Genomic DNA, 18,705 nt, shown 5'->3' on the forward strand with positions numbered 1-18,705 from the left:
TAAAAACTTTAAAAATAAATAAATAAAAAGAAAAATCAGAAAACAAAAGAAGAAGATGAAAAGTATACAGAGTCACTATTCCAAAAAGAAATCAACTATTTGAAGGGGTAGCGTGTGATCAAGAACTGATAGTACTGAAGAAAGAATCCTAAGCAGCGCTGAAGGCATTGGCAAAAAACAAGGGTCCAGAAATTGGCAGAATACAAATTAAAATCTTTCAACAAACTGCTGCAGCACTGGAGATGCTATTCTTTATGACAGGGAATTTGGAAGACAGCTCCCCGGCCAATTGATTGGAAGTGATGCATATTTATGCACATTCCAAAGGGAGATGAACAAATGAAATGCAGCCTTTAATCAAACAATATCATTAATCTTATATGCAAGTACAATTTTTCTGAAGAGAATTAAAAAATGGCTGCACCAATACATCAACCGAGAACTGCCATAAATTCAAGCTTAATTCAGACGAGGATATGGTACTAGGGGTTTCAGAAAATCAGCAGAGTACCAGAAAGTGTGTACTTGTGCTTTACTGACTATCCAAAGGCTTTCAACTGTGTGGATCATGACAAGCTATGGATAACATATCGAAGAATGGTTACTCCAGAACATTTACTCATGCTCATGAAGAACCTGTACATAGACCAAGAGGCAGTTGTTAGAACACAACAAGGGGACACTGAATGCTTTAAAATCAGGAAAGTGGTGTGTCAGGGTTGTATTCTTTCATCATTCTTATTCAGTGTGTATCCTGAACAAATAGAAAAACTGGGTTATATGAAGACGAACATTGCATCAGGATTAGAAGAAGACTCATTAACAACTTCTAATATGCAGATGATACAACCTTGGTTACTGGAAGCAAAGAGGACTTAAAATAATTACTGATAAAGATCAAAGACTGCAGCCTTCAGTATGGGTTACATCTCAATGTAAAGAAAACAAAAATCCTCACATGTTAATTAGAAAAAAAGAATGAAGTTGTCAAAGACTTCATTTTGCCTTGATCCACAAATCAATACTTATGCAAGCAGCAGCCAAGAAATCAAACAATGTATCATATTAGTCAAATCTGCTGCACAAGATCTCTTTAAAATATTCAAGAGCAAAGACGTCAATGTGAGGACTAAGATGTGCTTGACCCAAGCCATGATATTTCAAATAGCCTCATATGCCTGTGAAAGTTAGACAGAGAAGAAGGAAGACCATAGAAGAATTGATGCATTTGAGCTATGGTGTTGGATAATAATATGAATGGTGCCGTAGACTACCAGAAGAACCAACAAATCTGTGTTGGACAAAATATAGCCAGCATATTCCTTAGAATCCAGGATCATGAGACTTCATCTCTCATACTTTGGGCATGCTAGCAGGAGGGACCAGTCTCTGGAGAATGACATCATGTTTGGTAAAGTGGAGGATCAGTGAAACATAGAAGGACCTCCAATGAGATGGATTGGCACAGTGGCAGTAGCAATGGGCTCAAACATGACAACAATTGTGGGGATGGACCAAGCTACATTTCATTTTGTTGATCATAGAGTTGCTATTAGTGAGAACATCCTTCACAGCACCCAACAACAACATACTTTTAAAGCTAAAGCATAATCAAATGTTGTCATTTAAAGTAGTGGGGAAAGTGGAGATTATAGTTTATGAAGTCTTCATTCTTAATGAGTTAGATTATCATTGATCAAAGTCCAGGGAACAGATTTACTTTATAATAACTGATCCATTGAAGTATGTCAGTGGGAATTTATAATAAAAAAATATAAAGTAGACTAAAAAAAAAAGGAAAACAAAGACTGGAGAGAAACAATTTTTTCTATCTTCCCCACATTCACTACTTTCTCTTGCTCTTTCATGCTTTCTTTGCCTCTTTTTATCTACTCTTCACAAGTTAGTTAAGGTTTCCTTAACTAACAAACTTTTGTTTGTTACATTTATTCATTTTTAAATAAGACCTCATGTACATATTTCAGGATCAGAAGAGACAGGAGACATCATTGCATATTAACTCTATTTCACAAGTGTTGATAGAGAATTCTTGCAGACCTGTTCACGAAATTAGACTTTAAAAGATTGATAGGAGGGAAGTGGAGACCATTGTTTTGTTTTGAAGGAGCAGAAAGTCCAGTTAGGATGATGAGTAAGATGATAAATTCATTCAAGTAGAAGGTGACATATCAGAATTGATCGGATTACAAAGAAATCCCACAAGGGGATGACATAGTATGAGACTTCAAGAAGTAAGGAATTTGAGCTGTACACAGAGGAGTCTGAAGAATTTGATGGCATAAAGAGAAGTTGGTGGTGTTTTTATGAGTTGATTCTGACTCATAGTAACTCATAAGGGTTTCCAAGCAGCTGCTGGTGAGCTTGAACTGCCGGCTTGTGTTGCACAGTCCAATGCTGAGCCTGCAGCACCACACCAGGAATCCAATAGAGACTGGCAGAGATAACCAAAAGTGTCCCCTAGGCAGAGGACAATACATTAGCAGTTATAGAGGAACAGATGAATATATCATGCTAGTGACAATATGACTTATTCTCTAGTAGAAGGCTGAGGCAGGAAGAACTAGACAATAATGCAGAAAGTTTTGGGGAGGTGATAAGAGGCAAGACATCATTTTCATCCAAGACCAAGGAACTTAATTAAGCATTAAATTCTGCTTCCAAACAGATCTTTAAGACATCATAACCAAATAAAAACAATTTGCCTATAATTCACTATTTGTTTAGCCCCCTTTACTTTGTGTAGTTTCTTTGGTATTTATAAGGCTCTCAGTGACTAAATATTCAAAGTAGTTTGTCACTCCTTCTTCCTAGTCTGTCTTCCACTAGGAAGACTACTCAAAGGCTTTCATGACAATCTATGCACAACACTGGGAAGTATGAGTATTCCGGAACACTTAATTGTGCTCATGAGGATTCTGTACCTGGACCAAAAGGCAGTTGTTTGAATAGAACATGGGAACACTGAATGGTTTAAAATTAAGAAAGGTGTACGACAAGGTTGTATTCTTTCACCATACTTACTCAACGTGGGTTTTTTTTTTGTTTGTTGTTGTTGTTGTTGTTATATGCCATGGAGTCAGTTCCAACTCAGAGCGACTCAGTACAGGGTTTCTGAGGCTGTAAATCTTCACTGGAGCAGAAAGCCTCATCTTTCTCCCAGGGAACAGCTGGTAGTTTCAAACTGCTGACCTTGTGGTTTGCGGCCCAATTCTTAATCACTATGCTACCACAGCTCCTTTATTCACCCTGTATGCTGAGCAAATAATCTGAGAAGCTGGGTTCTATGAAGAAAAACGTGGCATCAGGATTGGAGGAAGACTCATTAACCTGTGAAATGCAGATGATACAACCTTGCTTGCTGAAAGTGAAGAGGACTAAAAACATTAACTGATGAAGATCAAAGAGCACAGACTTCGGTATGGATTACATCTCAATGTCAAGAAAACATAAATCCTCACCACTGGACCAGTAAACAACATTCTTATCAATGGAGAAAAGATTAAAATTATCAAGGACTTCATTCTTCTTGGATCAACTACCAACACTCATGGAAGCAGCAGTCAAGAAATCAAACGACGTATTGTGTTGGGTAAATCTGCTGCACAAAAACTTTTTAAAGTATTGAAGAGCAAAGATGTCAGCTTGAGGACTAAGGTGCGCCTGACCCAAGCCATGGTATTTTCAATAACCTCATATGCATGCAAAAGCTGAACAGTGAATAAAGAAGACCATAGAAAAATTGATGATTCTGACTTATGGTGTTGGAGGAGAATATTGAAAGTACAATGGGCTGCCAAAAGAACCAATAGATCTGTTTTGGAAGAAGTGCAGCCAGAGTGCTCCTGGGAGGCCAAGATGGCCAAATTTCGTCTCTCATACTTCGGACATATTATTAGGAGGAACCAGTCACTGGAGAAGGATATCATGTTTGGTAAATTGGAGGGTCTCAGAAAAAGAGGAAGACCCCCAATGAGATGGATTGGCCAAGTTACAGCATTGATGGACTCAAGCGTGGCAACGGTAGTGAGGCTGGCCCAGGATTGGACAGTGTTTCATAATGTTGTGCATAAGGTCGCTATGGGTTGGTTCCGACTCAATGGCACCTAACAACAACAACAACTTTTTGGCACCATAAGATAAGCACTGGACTTCAAGGTTGGTTTGAACCGCAGGGTTGGAAGTTCAAACTCACCAGCTGCTCCTCGGATACCCTATACAAGGTCACTTTGATTCTGAACTGACTCCACAGTGCTTAACAATGTTATTATATTGAATATAAAGAATATATATGTAAATAAAAGACTGGGATTATGTTTCTTAAATTTTTACATAATGTATTGTCTTATACTTTGAAAAGTGAAGGGAATATACACATAAAAATTGAAGAAATAGAAATGACACAATATTTTAAAAGGTAGGTTTTTTTTTTTTAATAGAGTAGCTTTTAATATGATTTCAACACACTACAGTAATGACATTTCTTATACAATGTGTAAGCAATTAAAGCTAGGCTTACGGTCAAGTGTATATTAAACTTGCTGTTTAAAGAGTCTTGGGGAAAGTGATAGAAACATATTGCATCAGTGACCAAATGCAGTTTTAACAAATGAAAAGCAAATTATGTTGCCGTGATTTTTATTATGAATTATTTCTGAAAATAGAAAGAATATACAATGAACTTAGTCAAATAAATTTTTAAAAAAATACATTTTCTAGCAGTTCCCTTCATAAAGATGTACAATGGTGAAGATGGTGGAGAAGCTTGGTAGCATATTTCTTTTATACCAGTAGCAGATCAAAATTGATCCTATTCCACAGTTCCATAGGAACTGGCTAAGAGAGGATTCAAATAATAAAATAGTTCCTTGTTACATAGTTCAGTTTCTATATTCATTCAGTGAAATCAGAGATCCTGATTAACAGAAATTAATACAATAACCAGTACTGCAGGTGCCCGTTTGCTGAGTCTTAACTAGTTCTTAGACTATTTTTCCAATGTTTCGTTTTGTTCGATTGACTTATATGAAAAATATAAGCCTAAAAATCAAAGCAACAGGGCTGATGACAGGAAACAGTATTCATGAATGAAAATAATCTTTAAGAAAGGACTAAGAATGCTATTTTGGGAAACTAAAATATGTGATTCATTCGCCAACATTGATCTGGATATTTTGAAGTGTTTTGCTTAACCAGGAGAGTCACAAAAGATTATCACTCATCAATGAAACAAATCTACTGCATTTACCCAATGTTGTTTATGTCTGAAAGATGCTATCATCTTACTGACTAATTTCTGCTTACTTTGAGAAATCATCAGTTGAAAAAGTTCATACAAGAGTGATACAACAACAACAACATACTTTCTTGACTTGCCAATATATATTTTAGAACATTATTTCTAATAGGAAGAAGCCCAAGAAAGATAAAGGAATGGTTACTATATCACATTTTTTATCCAATTTTGGAAGTCAATGAAACTCTGTTTGCTTACATTCGAGCTATGTCCTTTTTTTGACACTTAACCAGTCCTTGAGGAAACACAGTGAGGACAACTATGCTTATAAAGAACTGATTCGAAATCAGGTCTTCCAAAGATCATTCTCTCTTGTTCAATACAATGATGTGGCCAAAACAAGTTGCAAAAATCTACCTCTCCATTTAGTGATAGTTTCACAGGTACTTATGACTTTATTTCAAGCTCTTTCTAAATACTGTGGGGACAGTCATTAATTCATCAATTGTTTCTACATTATATACAGAAGAATATGAGGGAGCTTCAAAAAGTTCATGGAAAAATGGAATAGAAAGTTAATGGAATTTTTTTGAAGCTCTCTTGTGTATAATAGAGAATTTGAAATCCTTTGAAACAGTTATGGCCACATTGCAAATATGTATGAGAAGGTTTAATAGGTTAAAGTTACCAGAAGTCAAATAAAAGAGATGAAGGTTACATGGTTCTCTAAAGGGAATAATTACATGCAGGCACCTGTGTTCATAAAGTAACGTAGTATTATTCTTCACATTAATAAGATATGGCTACAGAATATTGACTAAAACCCTTAAAGGTAGAATGCAAAAGCCATATCATAAAGAACTGAAGAAATTCTAACCTTAATTCCATTGTAATTTATGTGTCAACAAAATTATCAGGACAGCCATTTTAGAGATAATATTCGAGAAACTGCCTACAGTATTCCACTTGTGTTTAATGAAAATGTGTGTTCTCAAATAATCAAATATTTGCCCTAAGTTCTACTTCAGAATGTTTGTATTTGTTCAACTGAACAGCTTAAATCAAGTACTCAATTTGAATAGAACTTGAAGGAAATAGTTGTTTACTGAAAGAAAATCAAGGAAATCATTTATTGCCAGGTGAAAGTCAGCTTAAGTGTTTCATTCTCATTTTGTCTTCCCATAAATGCATATTTCTTAGATACATTGAAGTACGGATATAGACAGGCATTCCCCATTGAACTTACTTTTATAGGGTTGAGGCATAAACAAATTATTTTTCTCTCTAAATATTAACATTGCATTCTCTGTCAACAAAGGAATCATCCAAGTAGGCGCCATCTGCATGACTTTCTTCTGTAGTTTCAGCCAATTAAAAAATATTACACTGCATGCTTATGCCTCCTCCCCAAGAACTAGCTTTAATGTGGAGTAGGGAAGAAAGTGCCTTGCCAGAATACAGAGCACAGGGCTTCACATATAGCAGTTACTCAATAAATTGGTGTTGAAGTAAATTAAGTGTGAATCCTTGTTTTAGCTCTACTTGAGTTCAATTGTTGTTAAGTGCCTTCAAGTGGATTCCGACCTATAATGACCCTGTATAGGGTTTCCAAGGAGCAGCTGGTGAGCTTGAACTACCGATCTTTGCAGTTCAAATGACTTTGCAGTCTAAAGCATTAGCCCACAGCACCACATCAGGGACAATTTGTGCCATTTTTTTTTCTTACACATTTAGCCAAGGATAACAATGGTCAAAGTGGCTGCTATCTTGGGTATTTATTTCTCCCTCCAATTACTGGCCTAACAACCTGATAATCACACAGCAAATAGTATCAGTGACTAGTTGTTTGTTTCTAAATGCACCTTGGGGGAATATTTATTGTCTTATATTGAGAAAAGGCTAAAATTTTGTTTAAAGACAAAAATACTTCCAAGAAGATCAAAGAGTTCATTTGGAAATCCATTTTTTTATTACTATCATTTAATACTTTATGCTTTGTAGGTACAAATTCATTCTTAAGCAATGCTTGTGGAGTTTTTATTTAAATATTCAACTCCGGATAATAGTTGGTATTGAAATTGTTCAGCTGTATTACATAGTCTCCCTTTGCAAGAAAAAAAATATTCCGTAAAGACAGGCTACCCACAAAATCATGAAAAAGTGAAACATAATCTCCCAATTGTCTCAGCTTCATCAGATTTGGTTTACAGATGTCCTGACTTTGTAGGTAAAAAGGAAGTATAAGATGCGTATGTGTCTAATATATCATCTGTGCAAACAAACTGTGCTTCTTCAGTTTAAGTTTACACATTTCAATATACACGGGTGTTGTTCTTAAAAATATGAAAGGCAAGGTGAAACATTTGATCTGTCGAAATGTGATGATAAATTATACAGTGGTAAATTCAAATTTCATGGCCAATACTAAAAAAAAAAAAAAAAAAAAAAAAAAAAAGGTCCTACTGCCAATGTCCAAGTTTTATCTATTTTTAAAAACTGTAGAGGGGAAAATACTCTCAGGGGAAAAAAAAAAAAAAAAAGGAAGCTTTACTGCAAGAGAAATGAATGCAAGAAATGGCACTTGAAGTAGTGAAGAGATGTGAAGCATTGCAACTTCATAACCTGCTAAGGAGCAACAGCTGTACCTAATTTCAACTTGACGTGCTTCAGATCTCATATTCATATAGGTATTTAATGATCCAAACATAATGGTCCTATATAGAATAATTACTTATATGAAGGAGCAAACTTCATACGCATTCCTTTTTAAATGATCCTTCAAGAGAAAAACTGCACAGGTTCCTTGCACAATGAATACTCTCTTTCACCAATCCAAATGTTTGGAACTAAATAGCTTATGTTTTAAGAGAGTACAGTAATATCGCTGAGGTTACTTCTTTTTGACAGATTCCTTTTGTCTTTCTGCTTTCCAGGATAGCCAGTACAGTGAAAAAAGGTAGAATGCTAAGCCAATCATTAAGTCATAGTGGTAGATGGTAACAAGAAATACCAGAAACAAAAGGAAATAAGGTATTTTTGAGTTGGTATATTTGGAAAGCAGAGAATGACTGCCTTGAACTTTCCTTTCTTGGGCCAGAGAAGTAGTTGAGGCAGAGTTTTCACATTCCTTGTCAGCTGAAGAGCATAACAATTGTCCAGAGTTTAGTAAACCTTCATTTCCATATCTTGCCTCTTCCTTGTTCTCAAAGGGTTCACTGACTAAAATCATTGGCCCTAGAGAGTTTTCCACATTGTGTTCTTCTTGTTGAGAAATCTGGTCTATACATCTTTCTCTACTACTACTGGATGCCACTATTCCCAAATTTGTGGAAACTTCTTCAGGTATAGACCCAGGATGAGGGTGTTTCTCAGTATCCTGGATTTCATGCGCTGGATTACATTTATACTCTGATTTAGTAGAAATGGTAGTCATGGTAGAAATTTTTATACCCTCGTTGGCAGTTGCTTGTTCAAAAAATGACACTGAAGTTTTAGTATGGTGATTGGACAAATGAGAACCAATCTGAGAAGCCCTGTTAGTGTCTGAGTTAAAAGCAGATGGAGGAAAGACATTGAAGTCTGTTTTCATTGATAATTCTGGGACATGCCCATAATCTCTATTTTTTGGAAATATTTTTTTGTCTTTTGGCAACATTTCCAAATGTAAATCCCGTTTTGAAGCTGTTTTATGTTTCCCTGTAAGGACCTGTAAGGATTCTTCTACACATGTTAGATTTCCAATGCCACTTTTCTCCCTGTCATGTGTCTTCCCAGGATTGGATGTAGACATGGTTTCTTCCTTCTTCGTTTCATCTACACGTACATTACAAATACCTAAATGTGATTCCTTTTCAAAATCATTGTCATAGATTAAACCTACTGCATCCCGTTGACAAAGGGTATAATGTGAATCATCATTCCTCCCTTCATGCGGATCAAACACTGTTTCCTTTTCCTCGATGGGCTTGTCACTTCGTGCTGTCTCTTGAGGTAGCTTAGCAATTATTGCTTTTTCTCTAGCAGACATGCTTTCTAGAATATTTTCTGATGTTGTCTTAATTATATAAGCTGTACCTGCTTCTGCTTTCTCGGTAATACCATGATCAGCTAGAGAAGACAGTTCACGGCTCACTGTTTCTTGGCAGGTAAACAATCCTTCTGCAGGAGTACCTTTCAAACTCCTTGTGTTATCTCTTTTTTCCCACATGTCTTCACAATATGCTTGTTCTTTGGTCTGCTCTGCTATATTTGCCTTACTCTCTTTTGCTTTTCCCTGACTTTCCAGAACATTCCAATTATATTTATGCTGTGTATTCTTATTCTGATCTTCAGGATTAATCCAATCCGATGTTTCTTCCTCAGCTTGGAAAGGATAATCATTCCTCAAAGTATTTCCATTTCTTGGTGAACAAATCTGTCCAGTCATCCCTCCTAAAGTGGTGCCTTCACTGGTTGTGAAATCATGCTCTGAGGTTGTTATCACAACTTTATCCCAACTTAAATATGTCCTTGGTGAATGAGCCCTATCTGCTCTTGGTGCCTGGCTGGGAGCTGGGGTCTTACTTGACTCGGCCGTTAGGTCTCTGCTATTAGCTCCTATGGCTTCCATACTTTCTTCAGAGTAGCCTATCTTCCTTTCTTGGTCATGATAGATGGGTTTTAAATTGTTTTGTCCTTTTTCATGAAGGCTAAAGTGTATACTTTCCTGTTCCTCATCTTCAACACTGCAATAATCTTTCTTGGCAGTCCCTTTTCCTATTGATCCTTCCAAGTATGCAGACTCATCTGAATGGCATTCTCTCTTTAAATATTCCCAGTCTTTTGTTTCCATTTTCTTAGCTTCTCCTTTATGTTTTTTCATAAGGCTACCTGGCATTAGTTGCTCTGAGATGGGAAAAAATACCTGTACTCTGTTCTTTTCTTGAGCTGGATTAGCATTATCATCCAGTTCTTTGCTGTCGATACCTAACTGCACTAATTCATCATTACTAGCATCTTCCAAAAATGGCTTGATTTCTCCCATACCTGAAGTAATTCCCTCTGAAGGTTGATAACTACAATAATTTCCTAAGGAATATTTTTCATTGTGGTGAAAATCTCCCTTTAAAGAGAGTTCTGCTGATGAACTTGGAGACAAAGGCCTTTTGAACAAGTCAGTGCCTATTTCATTGTGGATTTGCGTCTTCTCTAACCCCTCTGCTTTATTTGGAAAATTGACTGGATCTGTTGAAAATGTATTCTTTTCATCTCTGGAAGGAGTGCTTCGAGTTCGTATTAAGTGTTCATTTATCTTAAGAAGTGAAAAAAAAAGCAAAAAAATAATGACCAAATGATCTTTTTAAATACAAAAAATAAATAATTTAGGTTTTATTAAGTCAGCTAGTGATTTTCTGGTAGATTTTCTTGACTCGTTTTAATTATAGATTTCCTACAAACTCTGGAAGGTGGATGTTTTGGGGAGTCCTTGTAGGGTATGACTTAGGAATGAGACTAATAAGAAAAGGGGCCCAAATTAATCACTCTCCTTCCCAGCTTCCAAATATCACATTGTATTATTCAACTATTCTTGCTTGTCATTGCACTTTCTCCTCACTTAGGATATACACATTGATGGCTCCATGCTAATCAATTAGAGAGCAGCTTCCTGGGTGCCCCTTGCTGCATTTACACTTGCTGTAGGTGCCCCCATTACAGTTTCTCTTATTAATATGTTTTCTGCAAAGCTTCTGCAAACTATTAATAGCAAAACGTCACTCAAAGAAAAGTGAGGGAGTTAATGTCTCTGCAAATTCTGTTTTAATGACCCTCTGCCAACTGGTACTCAAATGTATTTGAGCTCTTCAGTGATGCCAACTGTCAGGATTTAACAGTGAGATGCCTGTGTGTGTGTGTGTTTTTTTTTTTTTTTTTTCCTCCTCATAACTGACATTTGCATGATCTCAATAATTATATGCAAATCTTACGTTTTCCCCTTCTTCTCACATAAGGCTCATGTTACTTGTCAACTGCACAGCTGTCTTGTAAGCCAATGCCTGTGGGTTCCACAGATTTGGTTGTATTTCCATCTATTATAGAGCTTCATTGTTTTATGCATTAACGTCAGCATGGAGCAAATTAGCATGTAAATTACAGGTCCCTGTTCATTTATTGGATGTACAATCTCAGTAACTTCTAAACAAACTTTTATATTTGAGCCTACTCATTGTAATGAGGAGTGTTGTTGAAGTATATGATTTTCAGGGCCCTTTCATTATATTCTGTGGTTTGAAAAAATGGCGATGTTAACTTTCAGCTGGTGAGAATTCTCACAATGGGTGACAACTTTGTAGTTTCTTAAAGTTGGAGCAAAGTAAATTGCATACTTTAGTGATGCACATTCCATATTACTATAAAGAAGATGGAATGTGTGGGGAAATAGATGAGCTCTATTTCTTTTCTGTTTCAGTTCTGACACTTGAAAAGGCAAACGTCATTTTAATCTTAGATGATTACAAAGTTTTGTATCCCAATGATAGCAGCTCCAACAGATACAGTAAAGGATAAATTACATTACGTGACTCATTTACTGCTATTTCTTCCTTTGTGGTAAAAATTGCAATCTAAAGCATTCCTCAAAATTCTGAATAGAATGAATGTTCACCAAGTGTGGAATTTATGATAACAAATTTAATACTAAATTCTACAGTACAGAATTTGTTTTCTGTTTAAAAATCATGGCACAGGCTATTTTCTTCTCAGTGGGTAATTGAATACAATGACAAAATTTTGAGAATCTCAGAAGGAAGGAGGTTTCAAAACAACAACAACAACAACAACAAAACGCTGCTAATGCAAGAACCACAGACCTGTAGGATCGGACCTTAACAATCACCTAGTCCAGCCCTCTCATTTTACAGGCAAGGAGTTTATGCTAAGTGTACACTTGTCACAAAGATTAGAAATGCACATCAGGATAGAGCTACCTCTCCTGTAATGCCTACAAACTATTACTCAGAGCCTCTCATAAAGAGATAAGAAATGAATGCCATTAATTTACCACTGCAGAGACCGGAAGTAACATACTGAAATCAAAGTGCCTTGTTGATCAAGCTGGAGATGCAAGGACAGACTTAGGCTGTGCTTTCACATTTGCAAATTATATTAGTTGAAGCTATTGAAAGGCAGGCATTGCAGCATCTTTGAAGCATAAATGGATTCATCTCTTCTAATACCCTGGCAACCAGAACACTTACCATCAAATGTAATTCTTTTTCATTATGTTCATCCTGTTCCCTGTTTACATCTTTTACATTTTGATTACTGATTTCCAGGTCGTCCTTGTCCTCAGGAGAACAAACAATTGTCGGGATATAGGTATCTGAAAAGTTAATATAATTGTACATATGAGAGTTTTTTAAATTACAGGTTTTAAGAAAAGAGACAGCTTTTGTTTAAGAATTGAATAATTATTACCTGTAACTTTTGAATTCTCCAAGTTATTCCCTTTTGATGTTACTGATGTTTCTTCTTTACTGTTAAATTTAAAACAAAAGGTTATAATTTTTTTTATCCTATCTTTTAAATATTTTTTTAGATAGGAGGAAACCAAGCCAAAGCCAAGACAAATATATACTTTACAGCTTTTCCTAATTTAAAAATGTATTGTATTTTTCTAATAAAATTAATCTTTCAGAATAATACAATAGTAAACACTGAAGATAGACACATTGAAAAACAACTCATACAATGCCATACTCCTAAATGAGATTATGTTATTCACATTAGAACTTCTATAACCAAAGTAAAAATACATGTAAATGTAGATTATTCCATCATTCATGAATTTAATCTTCACAAGCGAGAACATTTTTCTCTTGGTTTAAATGATAAAGTTTTATGAACTGACAGTCCATTTGTGGTTGTGGAAATTGCTTTCTAACATTTCAATTATTAATTTTTTTGTGTTCCATTTTACTCAAAATTCTTTCAGTTCAACTGATACAGCATTAACTATCTCTCCAGAAAAAGAGAAAAACACAAGCTAACTAAAAACTGGAAAGGCAGCTAAATTTATACTCAGTTAAAAGACTGTATGTGTATTGCCACAGGCCAATTTTATAACCCAGACTTCAGATTGCTCATATGCAAGTATATATTTTCTTTAAAATTTTTTCAGGTTATACTGCCTTTTCTATTGTATTCTGCATACTGATTGAAAAAGATAAGTATTTTATTGCTAATGTAATCTGTATACACCTAGATTTGTGAAGTTCTTAGAACTTAGATTTACTGATAACAATAGAAAAAAAATTAGCCAACAAGCCCACTTTGTGTACCATTATGACAAGTCAAGAAATGCTGTACCCAGTAGTCATATTCTCTGTTATTGTCTCACCTTTGTTTTTCTTCTTGTGACTTTGTTCAATGATTTTTTTTCTGAAACCAAATAAGTCTATAGAGCTGGGCAATTGTTAATCAATTTGTATAGTAGAGTTTAATTTTCATTGCATGGGCAATTTTAGTCCAAATCTCAGAAGGGATCAAGTTTTGTTTTGTTTTGTTTTTTAATTTGGTTGATTGAATTTCCCAGCTCATGAGTAAATTACAAGCTCTTCCTTCTTGATCAGGTAAGAGGGTAATTTTCAGTTTGTGCATATTCATGAAGCTTAATTTTAACTCTATAAAAATTATTTGGTACCTTCAGTGGGTGAAAATAACACCTTCAGATAAATGTAATTTTGTTTGGAAAATATATTATTTACAAACTGATACTCACTGAATTATAAATATCTGTATTATTTAATGATGTTAGTAAGTATGCAAAGATTTATTTTTGTAGAATCCAACTGTAAGCTGACACATGTTTCTTAACCCATGTTCAAAATAATCTGTATGTCTTAAAAGTAAATCATTAAGAAGCCTTTATTGTTCCTATTTCCTCTTTAAACCCATAACAGTACTGAAAATATCATTTGTAGAGGAAAAATAATAGTTATTGAAACTTTTATTGTTTCTACGTAACCGAAATGCTGTGAATCATTCTTTGAACTCTAACTTCATTCTCCTAAAATACTTAAATTTCAAAATATTGATTGACTTAAAGGTAAGGAATCTGCTTTGAGTTCACTTAGGAACAAATAATTAGGAACCCATCTGTATATTACTATGTTTGGTGTCTTACAAAAAAAAACAGTTAAGTACAAAAAAATTTTAATATAAAACAAAAGTTTTTTATTTTGGGGTAAATGTAAAGAAGAAAAGCTGAAAATAAATGCAATTTGAATATTGTGCACATATGAACAGAAGCTAACAGAATATCAGGAAAATTCCAAAAGCAAAAAGAACAAAACTATGTCACAAAATATTAAAGAAGACCTAGAAATGTTGAAAAATATACCATGTTCATAGACAGGAAGATGATATAAAGATTTCAATTCTCTCCAAAATTGATCTACAGATTCAGTTCAATTCTAACCAAAATATCAAACCAGTTTTTATATATAATTTGAAGCTATAATTCTAAAGAGAAGAGTAAGATGATGATAATTACCTGAATGTTTCTGAAAAATAACAGGGAGGAGCAATCTGCACAACCTGATTTTAGAAGTTTTTTAAAAGATTTAATAATTAAGACACCATAATATTGGTACAGAGACACACAAATTGATGAATGAAATTAGATTGAGACCTTATCTGGAACCTTGGTATATAAGATACATGGCATATGAGACAGCCAGGAAATGGGAAACTTTTCAGTCAAGTTTATGGTGTGGAACTGTAGGATAAGCCTTGGAACACAAGGTCAGTTTGAACCACAAGTTTGATGGTTCAAACTCACCAGTCACTCCTAAGAAACCCTACACAGGATCACTTTGAATTGGAATTGGAACTGACTTGATGGCACTTAACAGGAACAACACTCCTAATGGAAGAATGTAAAATTGGCACACTATGTATATTTTGAAAATCATTCCTACGTGTATTAAGAACTTAAAATTTTTAAGTTTTTAAAATTCTTACTAGAAATTAAATGGAAATGTCTTTCAGACTTTGGAGTAGGAATATGTCTCTTAAATAAGAGCAAAAAGGTATTTATTATAAAAGAAAATATTGGTAGATTAAATGTTATTAAAATTTTTAAGTTTGGTCATCAGAAGTCATCTTTATAAAGTAAGAATATAAATTATAAACTAGAATATGCTTGCAGCACACAAAAGCAACACAAATAAGTATCAAGAATAAATAAAGAATGCCTACAAATCAATAAGAAAGCACAAATAACTTGATAGAGTGGGCATAAAAGAGATGAGCAGTCATTTCACAGAAGAAAAACTCTTATGATAACAAAGTAACACAAGAGCTAGTATGCATTACTAGAGAATAGAAATATGCTAAACAAGATCATAGGAAAATGCCATTTTATACCCATTGAATTAACAAAAATGTAAAAGTATGTCAATATAGAGTTGAAAGTATTAAATCACGGACTTTCTTATGCATTGCTTTTAGAAGAATAAATAAGTGCAATCTTTTTGACATTATCTCCGAAAATTGTAAATTTATATTATACCAAAACACTTTTGGTATTTTAATTCTAACTGAACCAAATCTGTAGATCAATTTAGGAGTGAATTGACATCTTTATGTTATTTTCTTCCTTATCTATGAACATTGTATATTTCTCAATTTTTCTAGGTTTTCTTTAATAGTTCTTCATATAAGTTTATTCTTTTCTCTCTTGGAATTATCTACATTTTCTCTGAGCTTTTATTCACAGATATGGTTTGGTGGAGGTGATTTGACATTGTTTTGGTTCCAATTTATAGCAACATCACATAGGGTTTCCAAGGCTGCAAATCTTTACAGGAGCAGAAAGCCACATCTCTCTCCTGTGGAGCAGCTGGTAGATTCAAACTGCTGACTTTGAAGTTAGCAGCCCAACATATAGCCACTACACTGTCAGGGATCCTTGATCATAAATAAATGATATAATAATTAAATTACATTTATTTTGAGCTTGTCTTCTTTGTATTTATGCCCAAATCTAAAGCTGTTCTTTTTTTCATATTTATGTGTTTTACTGCTATTATAAGATACCAAACATAATAATACACAATTCACTCCTAGATATATACCTGAGAAAAACTTGCATGTAGACAGAAGACTTCTAGAAGTCCACAATAATGTTGTCATCAAGTGGATATACTTTGAATCAACCCAAATCCAATGACAAAGGAGTGAATTAAAAAAAAAAAAAAAAAGAATGTAGCACAAAAAGTAATATTACATAGCATTAAAATTGAATAAACTTTAGAGACATACAACAATATGATGAATCTTAGCAATATCATATCTTCAGTAATGTAAGTATCAAAAATTTGTATTAAGCTGAACTTTACTCAAATCATCAAAAAATATATAACAAGGGACACATAGAAATATAACAATGTAAAAAAAGAAAGAGAATGATTAACTTGATTTTTAAGTTTATGGTTACATCAGATAGCAGTCATTAAAAGGGAGAGTGAGAAAAGAAAATGGTAAGAATTTATTTATTGTTCTGAGTGGTCATTTTGCAGTTGCTTATTATATTATTTTAAATATCCACTTAAAATGTTGAAAAATAGGTAAATAGAAGAGAACCATTCAATGAAGCAATGATGAAAATGTGATGAAGTGAGCATTATAATTAATCCACTTCTGTGAACTGGATTCTCTGTGTCCAAAGAACCAAAATGTTATGTGTATAACCTGAGTTTATTACTTTTAATTTCAGATAATTTATTCAGACAATTTGACTGCTTTCTGGCCTAGATTAAATGGCCCCTAAAGATAGAATCCTACATTCAAGTTTAAAGTATCAGTCATATGATCACTTAAATCTAAAGAGTTTATTCCAAACAACCTTAGAAAAATTGAGGGAGAACTGATGACAGCTAATGATGGAGCCCAGCACTATATAGTAGTTTAACATACACAAAATGGATTTTTAAACATTTCTAGTCTCCTTTTGTTATAAATTAAATCATGTCCCCCAAAAGTTATGGCAGAACCCTAACACCTAGTACCTGCCAATGTGACCTTGTTAGAAAATAAGGTCTTCGGAGATGTCATCAGTGACGTTAACATGAGGTCATACTGGAGTAGGATGGGTCTGGATGGTACCCTAATAAAAGAGAAGAGATACAGATGCATACACAGAGGAAAGACAGCCAGGCTGAGATGGAGCTATTCTGCAGCTGCAAGCCAAGGGATGCCGAGAGTTACCAGAAGCTGGAAGAGATAAGAAAGCAGCTTTCCTAGAACTTTCAGAGAGGATGGCCCTGCTGACAGCCTGAATTCATTCAGACTTCTAGCCTACAGAACTGTGATAAATGATAAAATAATTTCTATCATTTTAAGCCACCCTTTTTTTTACAGCTGCCCTAGGAAACAAATACGAGCACACTCTATTATGTTCCCTGAATCCTATGTAAGCAGGAGTGTTTCTTATTCACTTGTATTCCTAGTGGCTGGCTACCACAATGCCTGACACATAAATGTTGTGATTAAGTGCCATCGAGTCAGTTCTGACTCATAGTAACCCCATATGGGGGTTCTGAGGAGCAGTTGATGAATTTGAACTGCCAACCTTGCAGTTCAAAATGACATTGCATTAACTCACAGCTCCACACCAGGACTTCTGACATATATTAGTGGGATAAAAATTGCTGTTGAATAAATACACAATATCCTCTCTACTTCTTCCTTCTCTTTGCCACTTACAGTAGTTACCATTATATTATTCTTCTCATCTTTCCTCATTCAAATTTAATTTCAAAAAGACTATAGTAAATTAAAACATGCATGTTTTGTATGTTGTAAAGTAGCACCCCTTCCAAAGTTCAAGACAATGCTTTTAATTATGAGTGAAGTAATTAAGGGGGGGGAGAGCTACTATGGTATAATCTAGAAAATATAAAAAGATATGTATTTTGTAGAGCAGTAGCTCATTTCTGGTTCACATTAAATAAGACAAAATAGTCACAGTTTTTAATCATAAGAAGGATCATTCATTCTTTTATAATACATAAACCACTATGTGTTATGTATTATAATAAGCATTGGGAAAACAAATATAATAAATGACAGTCTCTTTCCTGAAGAAAGCTACAGTGTAATGAATAAATGGACAGGTTAAAAGGTAATTACTCTATTTAATAAGCAATAAATAGAGTCCTGGTGTGGCACTGTTGGTTAAAGCTCTGGGTTGCTAAGTCAGCTAGAACTGCAAGGCCAGCAGTTCCAGCTCACCAGCTGTTCCTTGGAAACCCTATACAGGGTCAGAGTCATGGTCACTATGGGTCAGAACAGACTCAATGACAGTTAATGACAACATGCATAATAAAGACTAAGCGATGCTACATATAATCCCATAAGAATAAAAAGAGAGTACAGGAATGAAAGGATATGGTGCAGGTATTTTTTCACTA

The 18,705-nt window shown here is 34.5% G+C and overlaps 1 protein-coding gene across 1 annotated transcript in view; it reads right to left on the reverse strand.

The window, feature by feature from the left end:
- Positions 1–8,144: 8,144 nt before the first annotated feature.
- Positions 8,145–18,705, reverse strand: part of PPP1R3A (protein phosphatase 1, regulatory subunit 3A) — a 59,114-nt gene continuing 48,553 nt past the window's right edge. The window contains exons 2-4 of the mRNA XM_006859296.1: positions 12,707–12,765; positions 12,487–12,611; positions 8,145–10,544 (exon numbers count right to left, since the gene is read on the reverse strand). Coding sequence (XP_006859358.1) covers positions 8,145–10,544; positions 12,487–12,611; positions 12,707–12,765 — 2,584 coding nt within the window. The remainder of the gene's footprint in view (positions 10,545–12,486; positions 12,612–12,706; positions 12,766–18,705) is intronic.

Source organism: Chrysochloris asiatica, unplaced genomic scaffold (assembly GCF_000296735.1).
Source record: "Chrysochloris asiatica unplaced genomic scaffold, ChrAsi1.0 scaffold00032, whole genome shotgun sequence".
NCBI lineage: Eukaryota > Metazoa > Chordata > Mammalia > Afrosoricida > Chrysochloridae > Chrysochloris > Chrysochloris asiatica.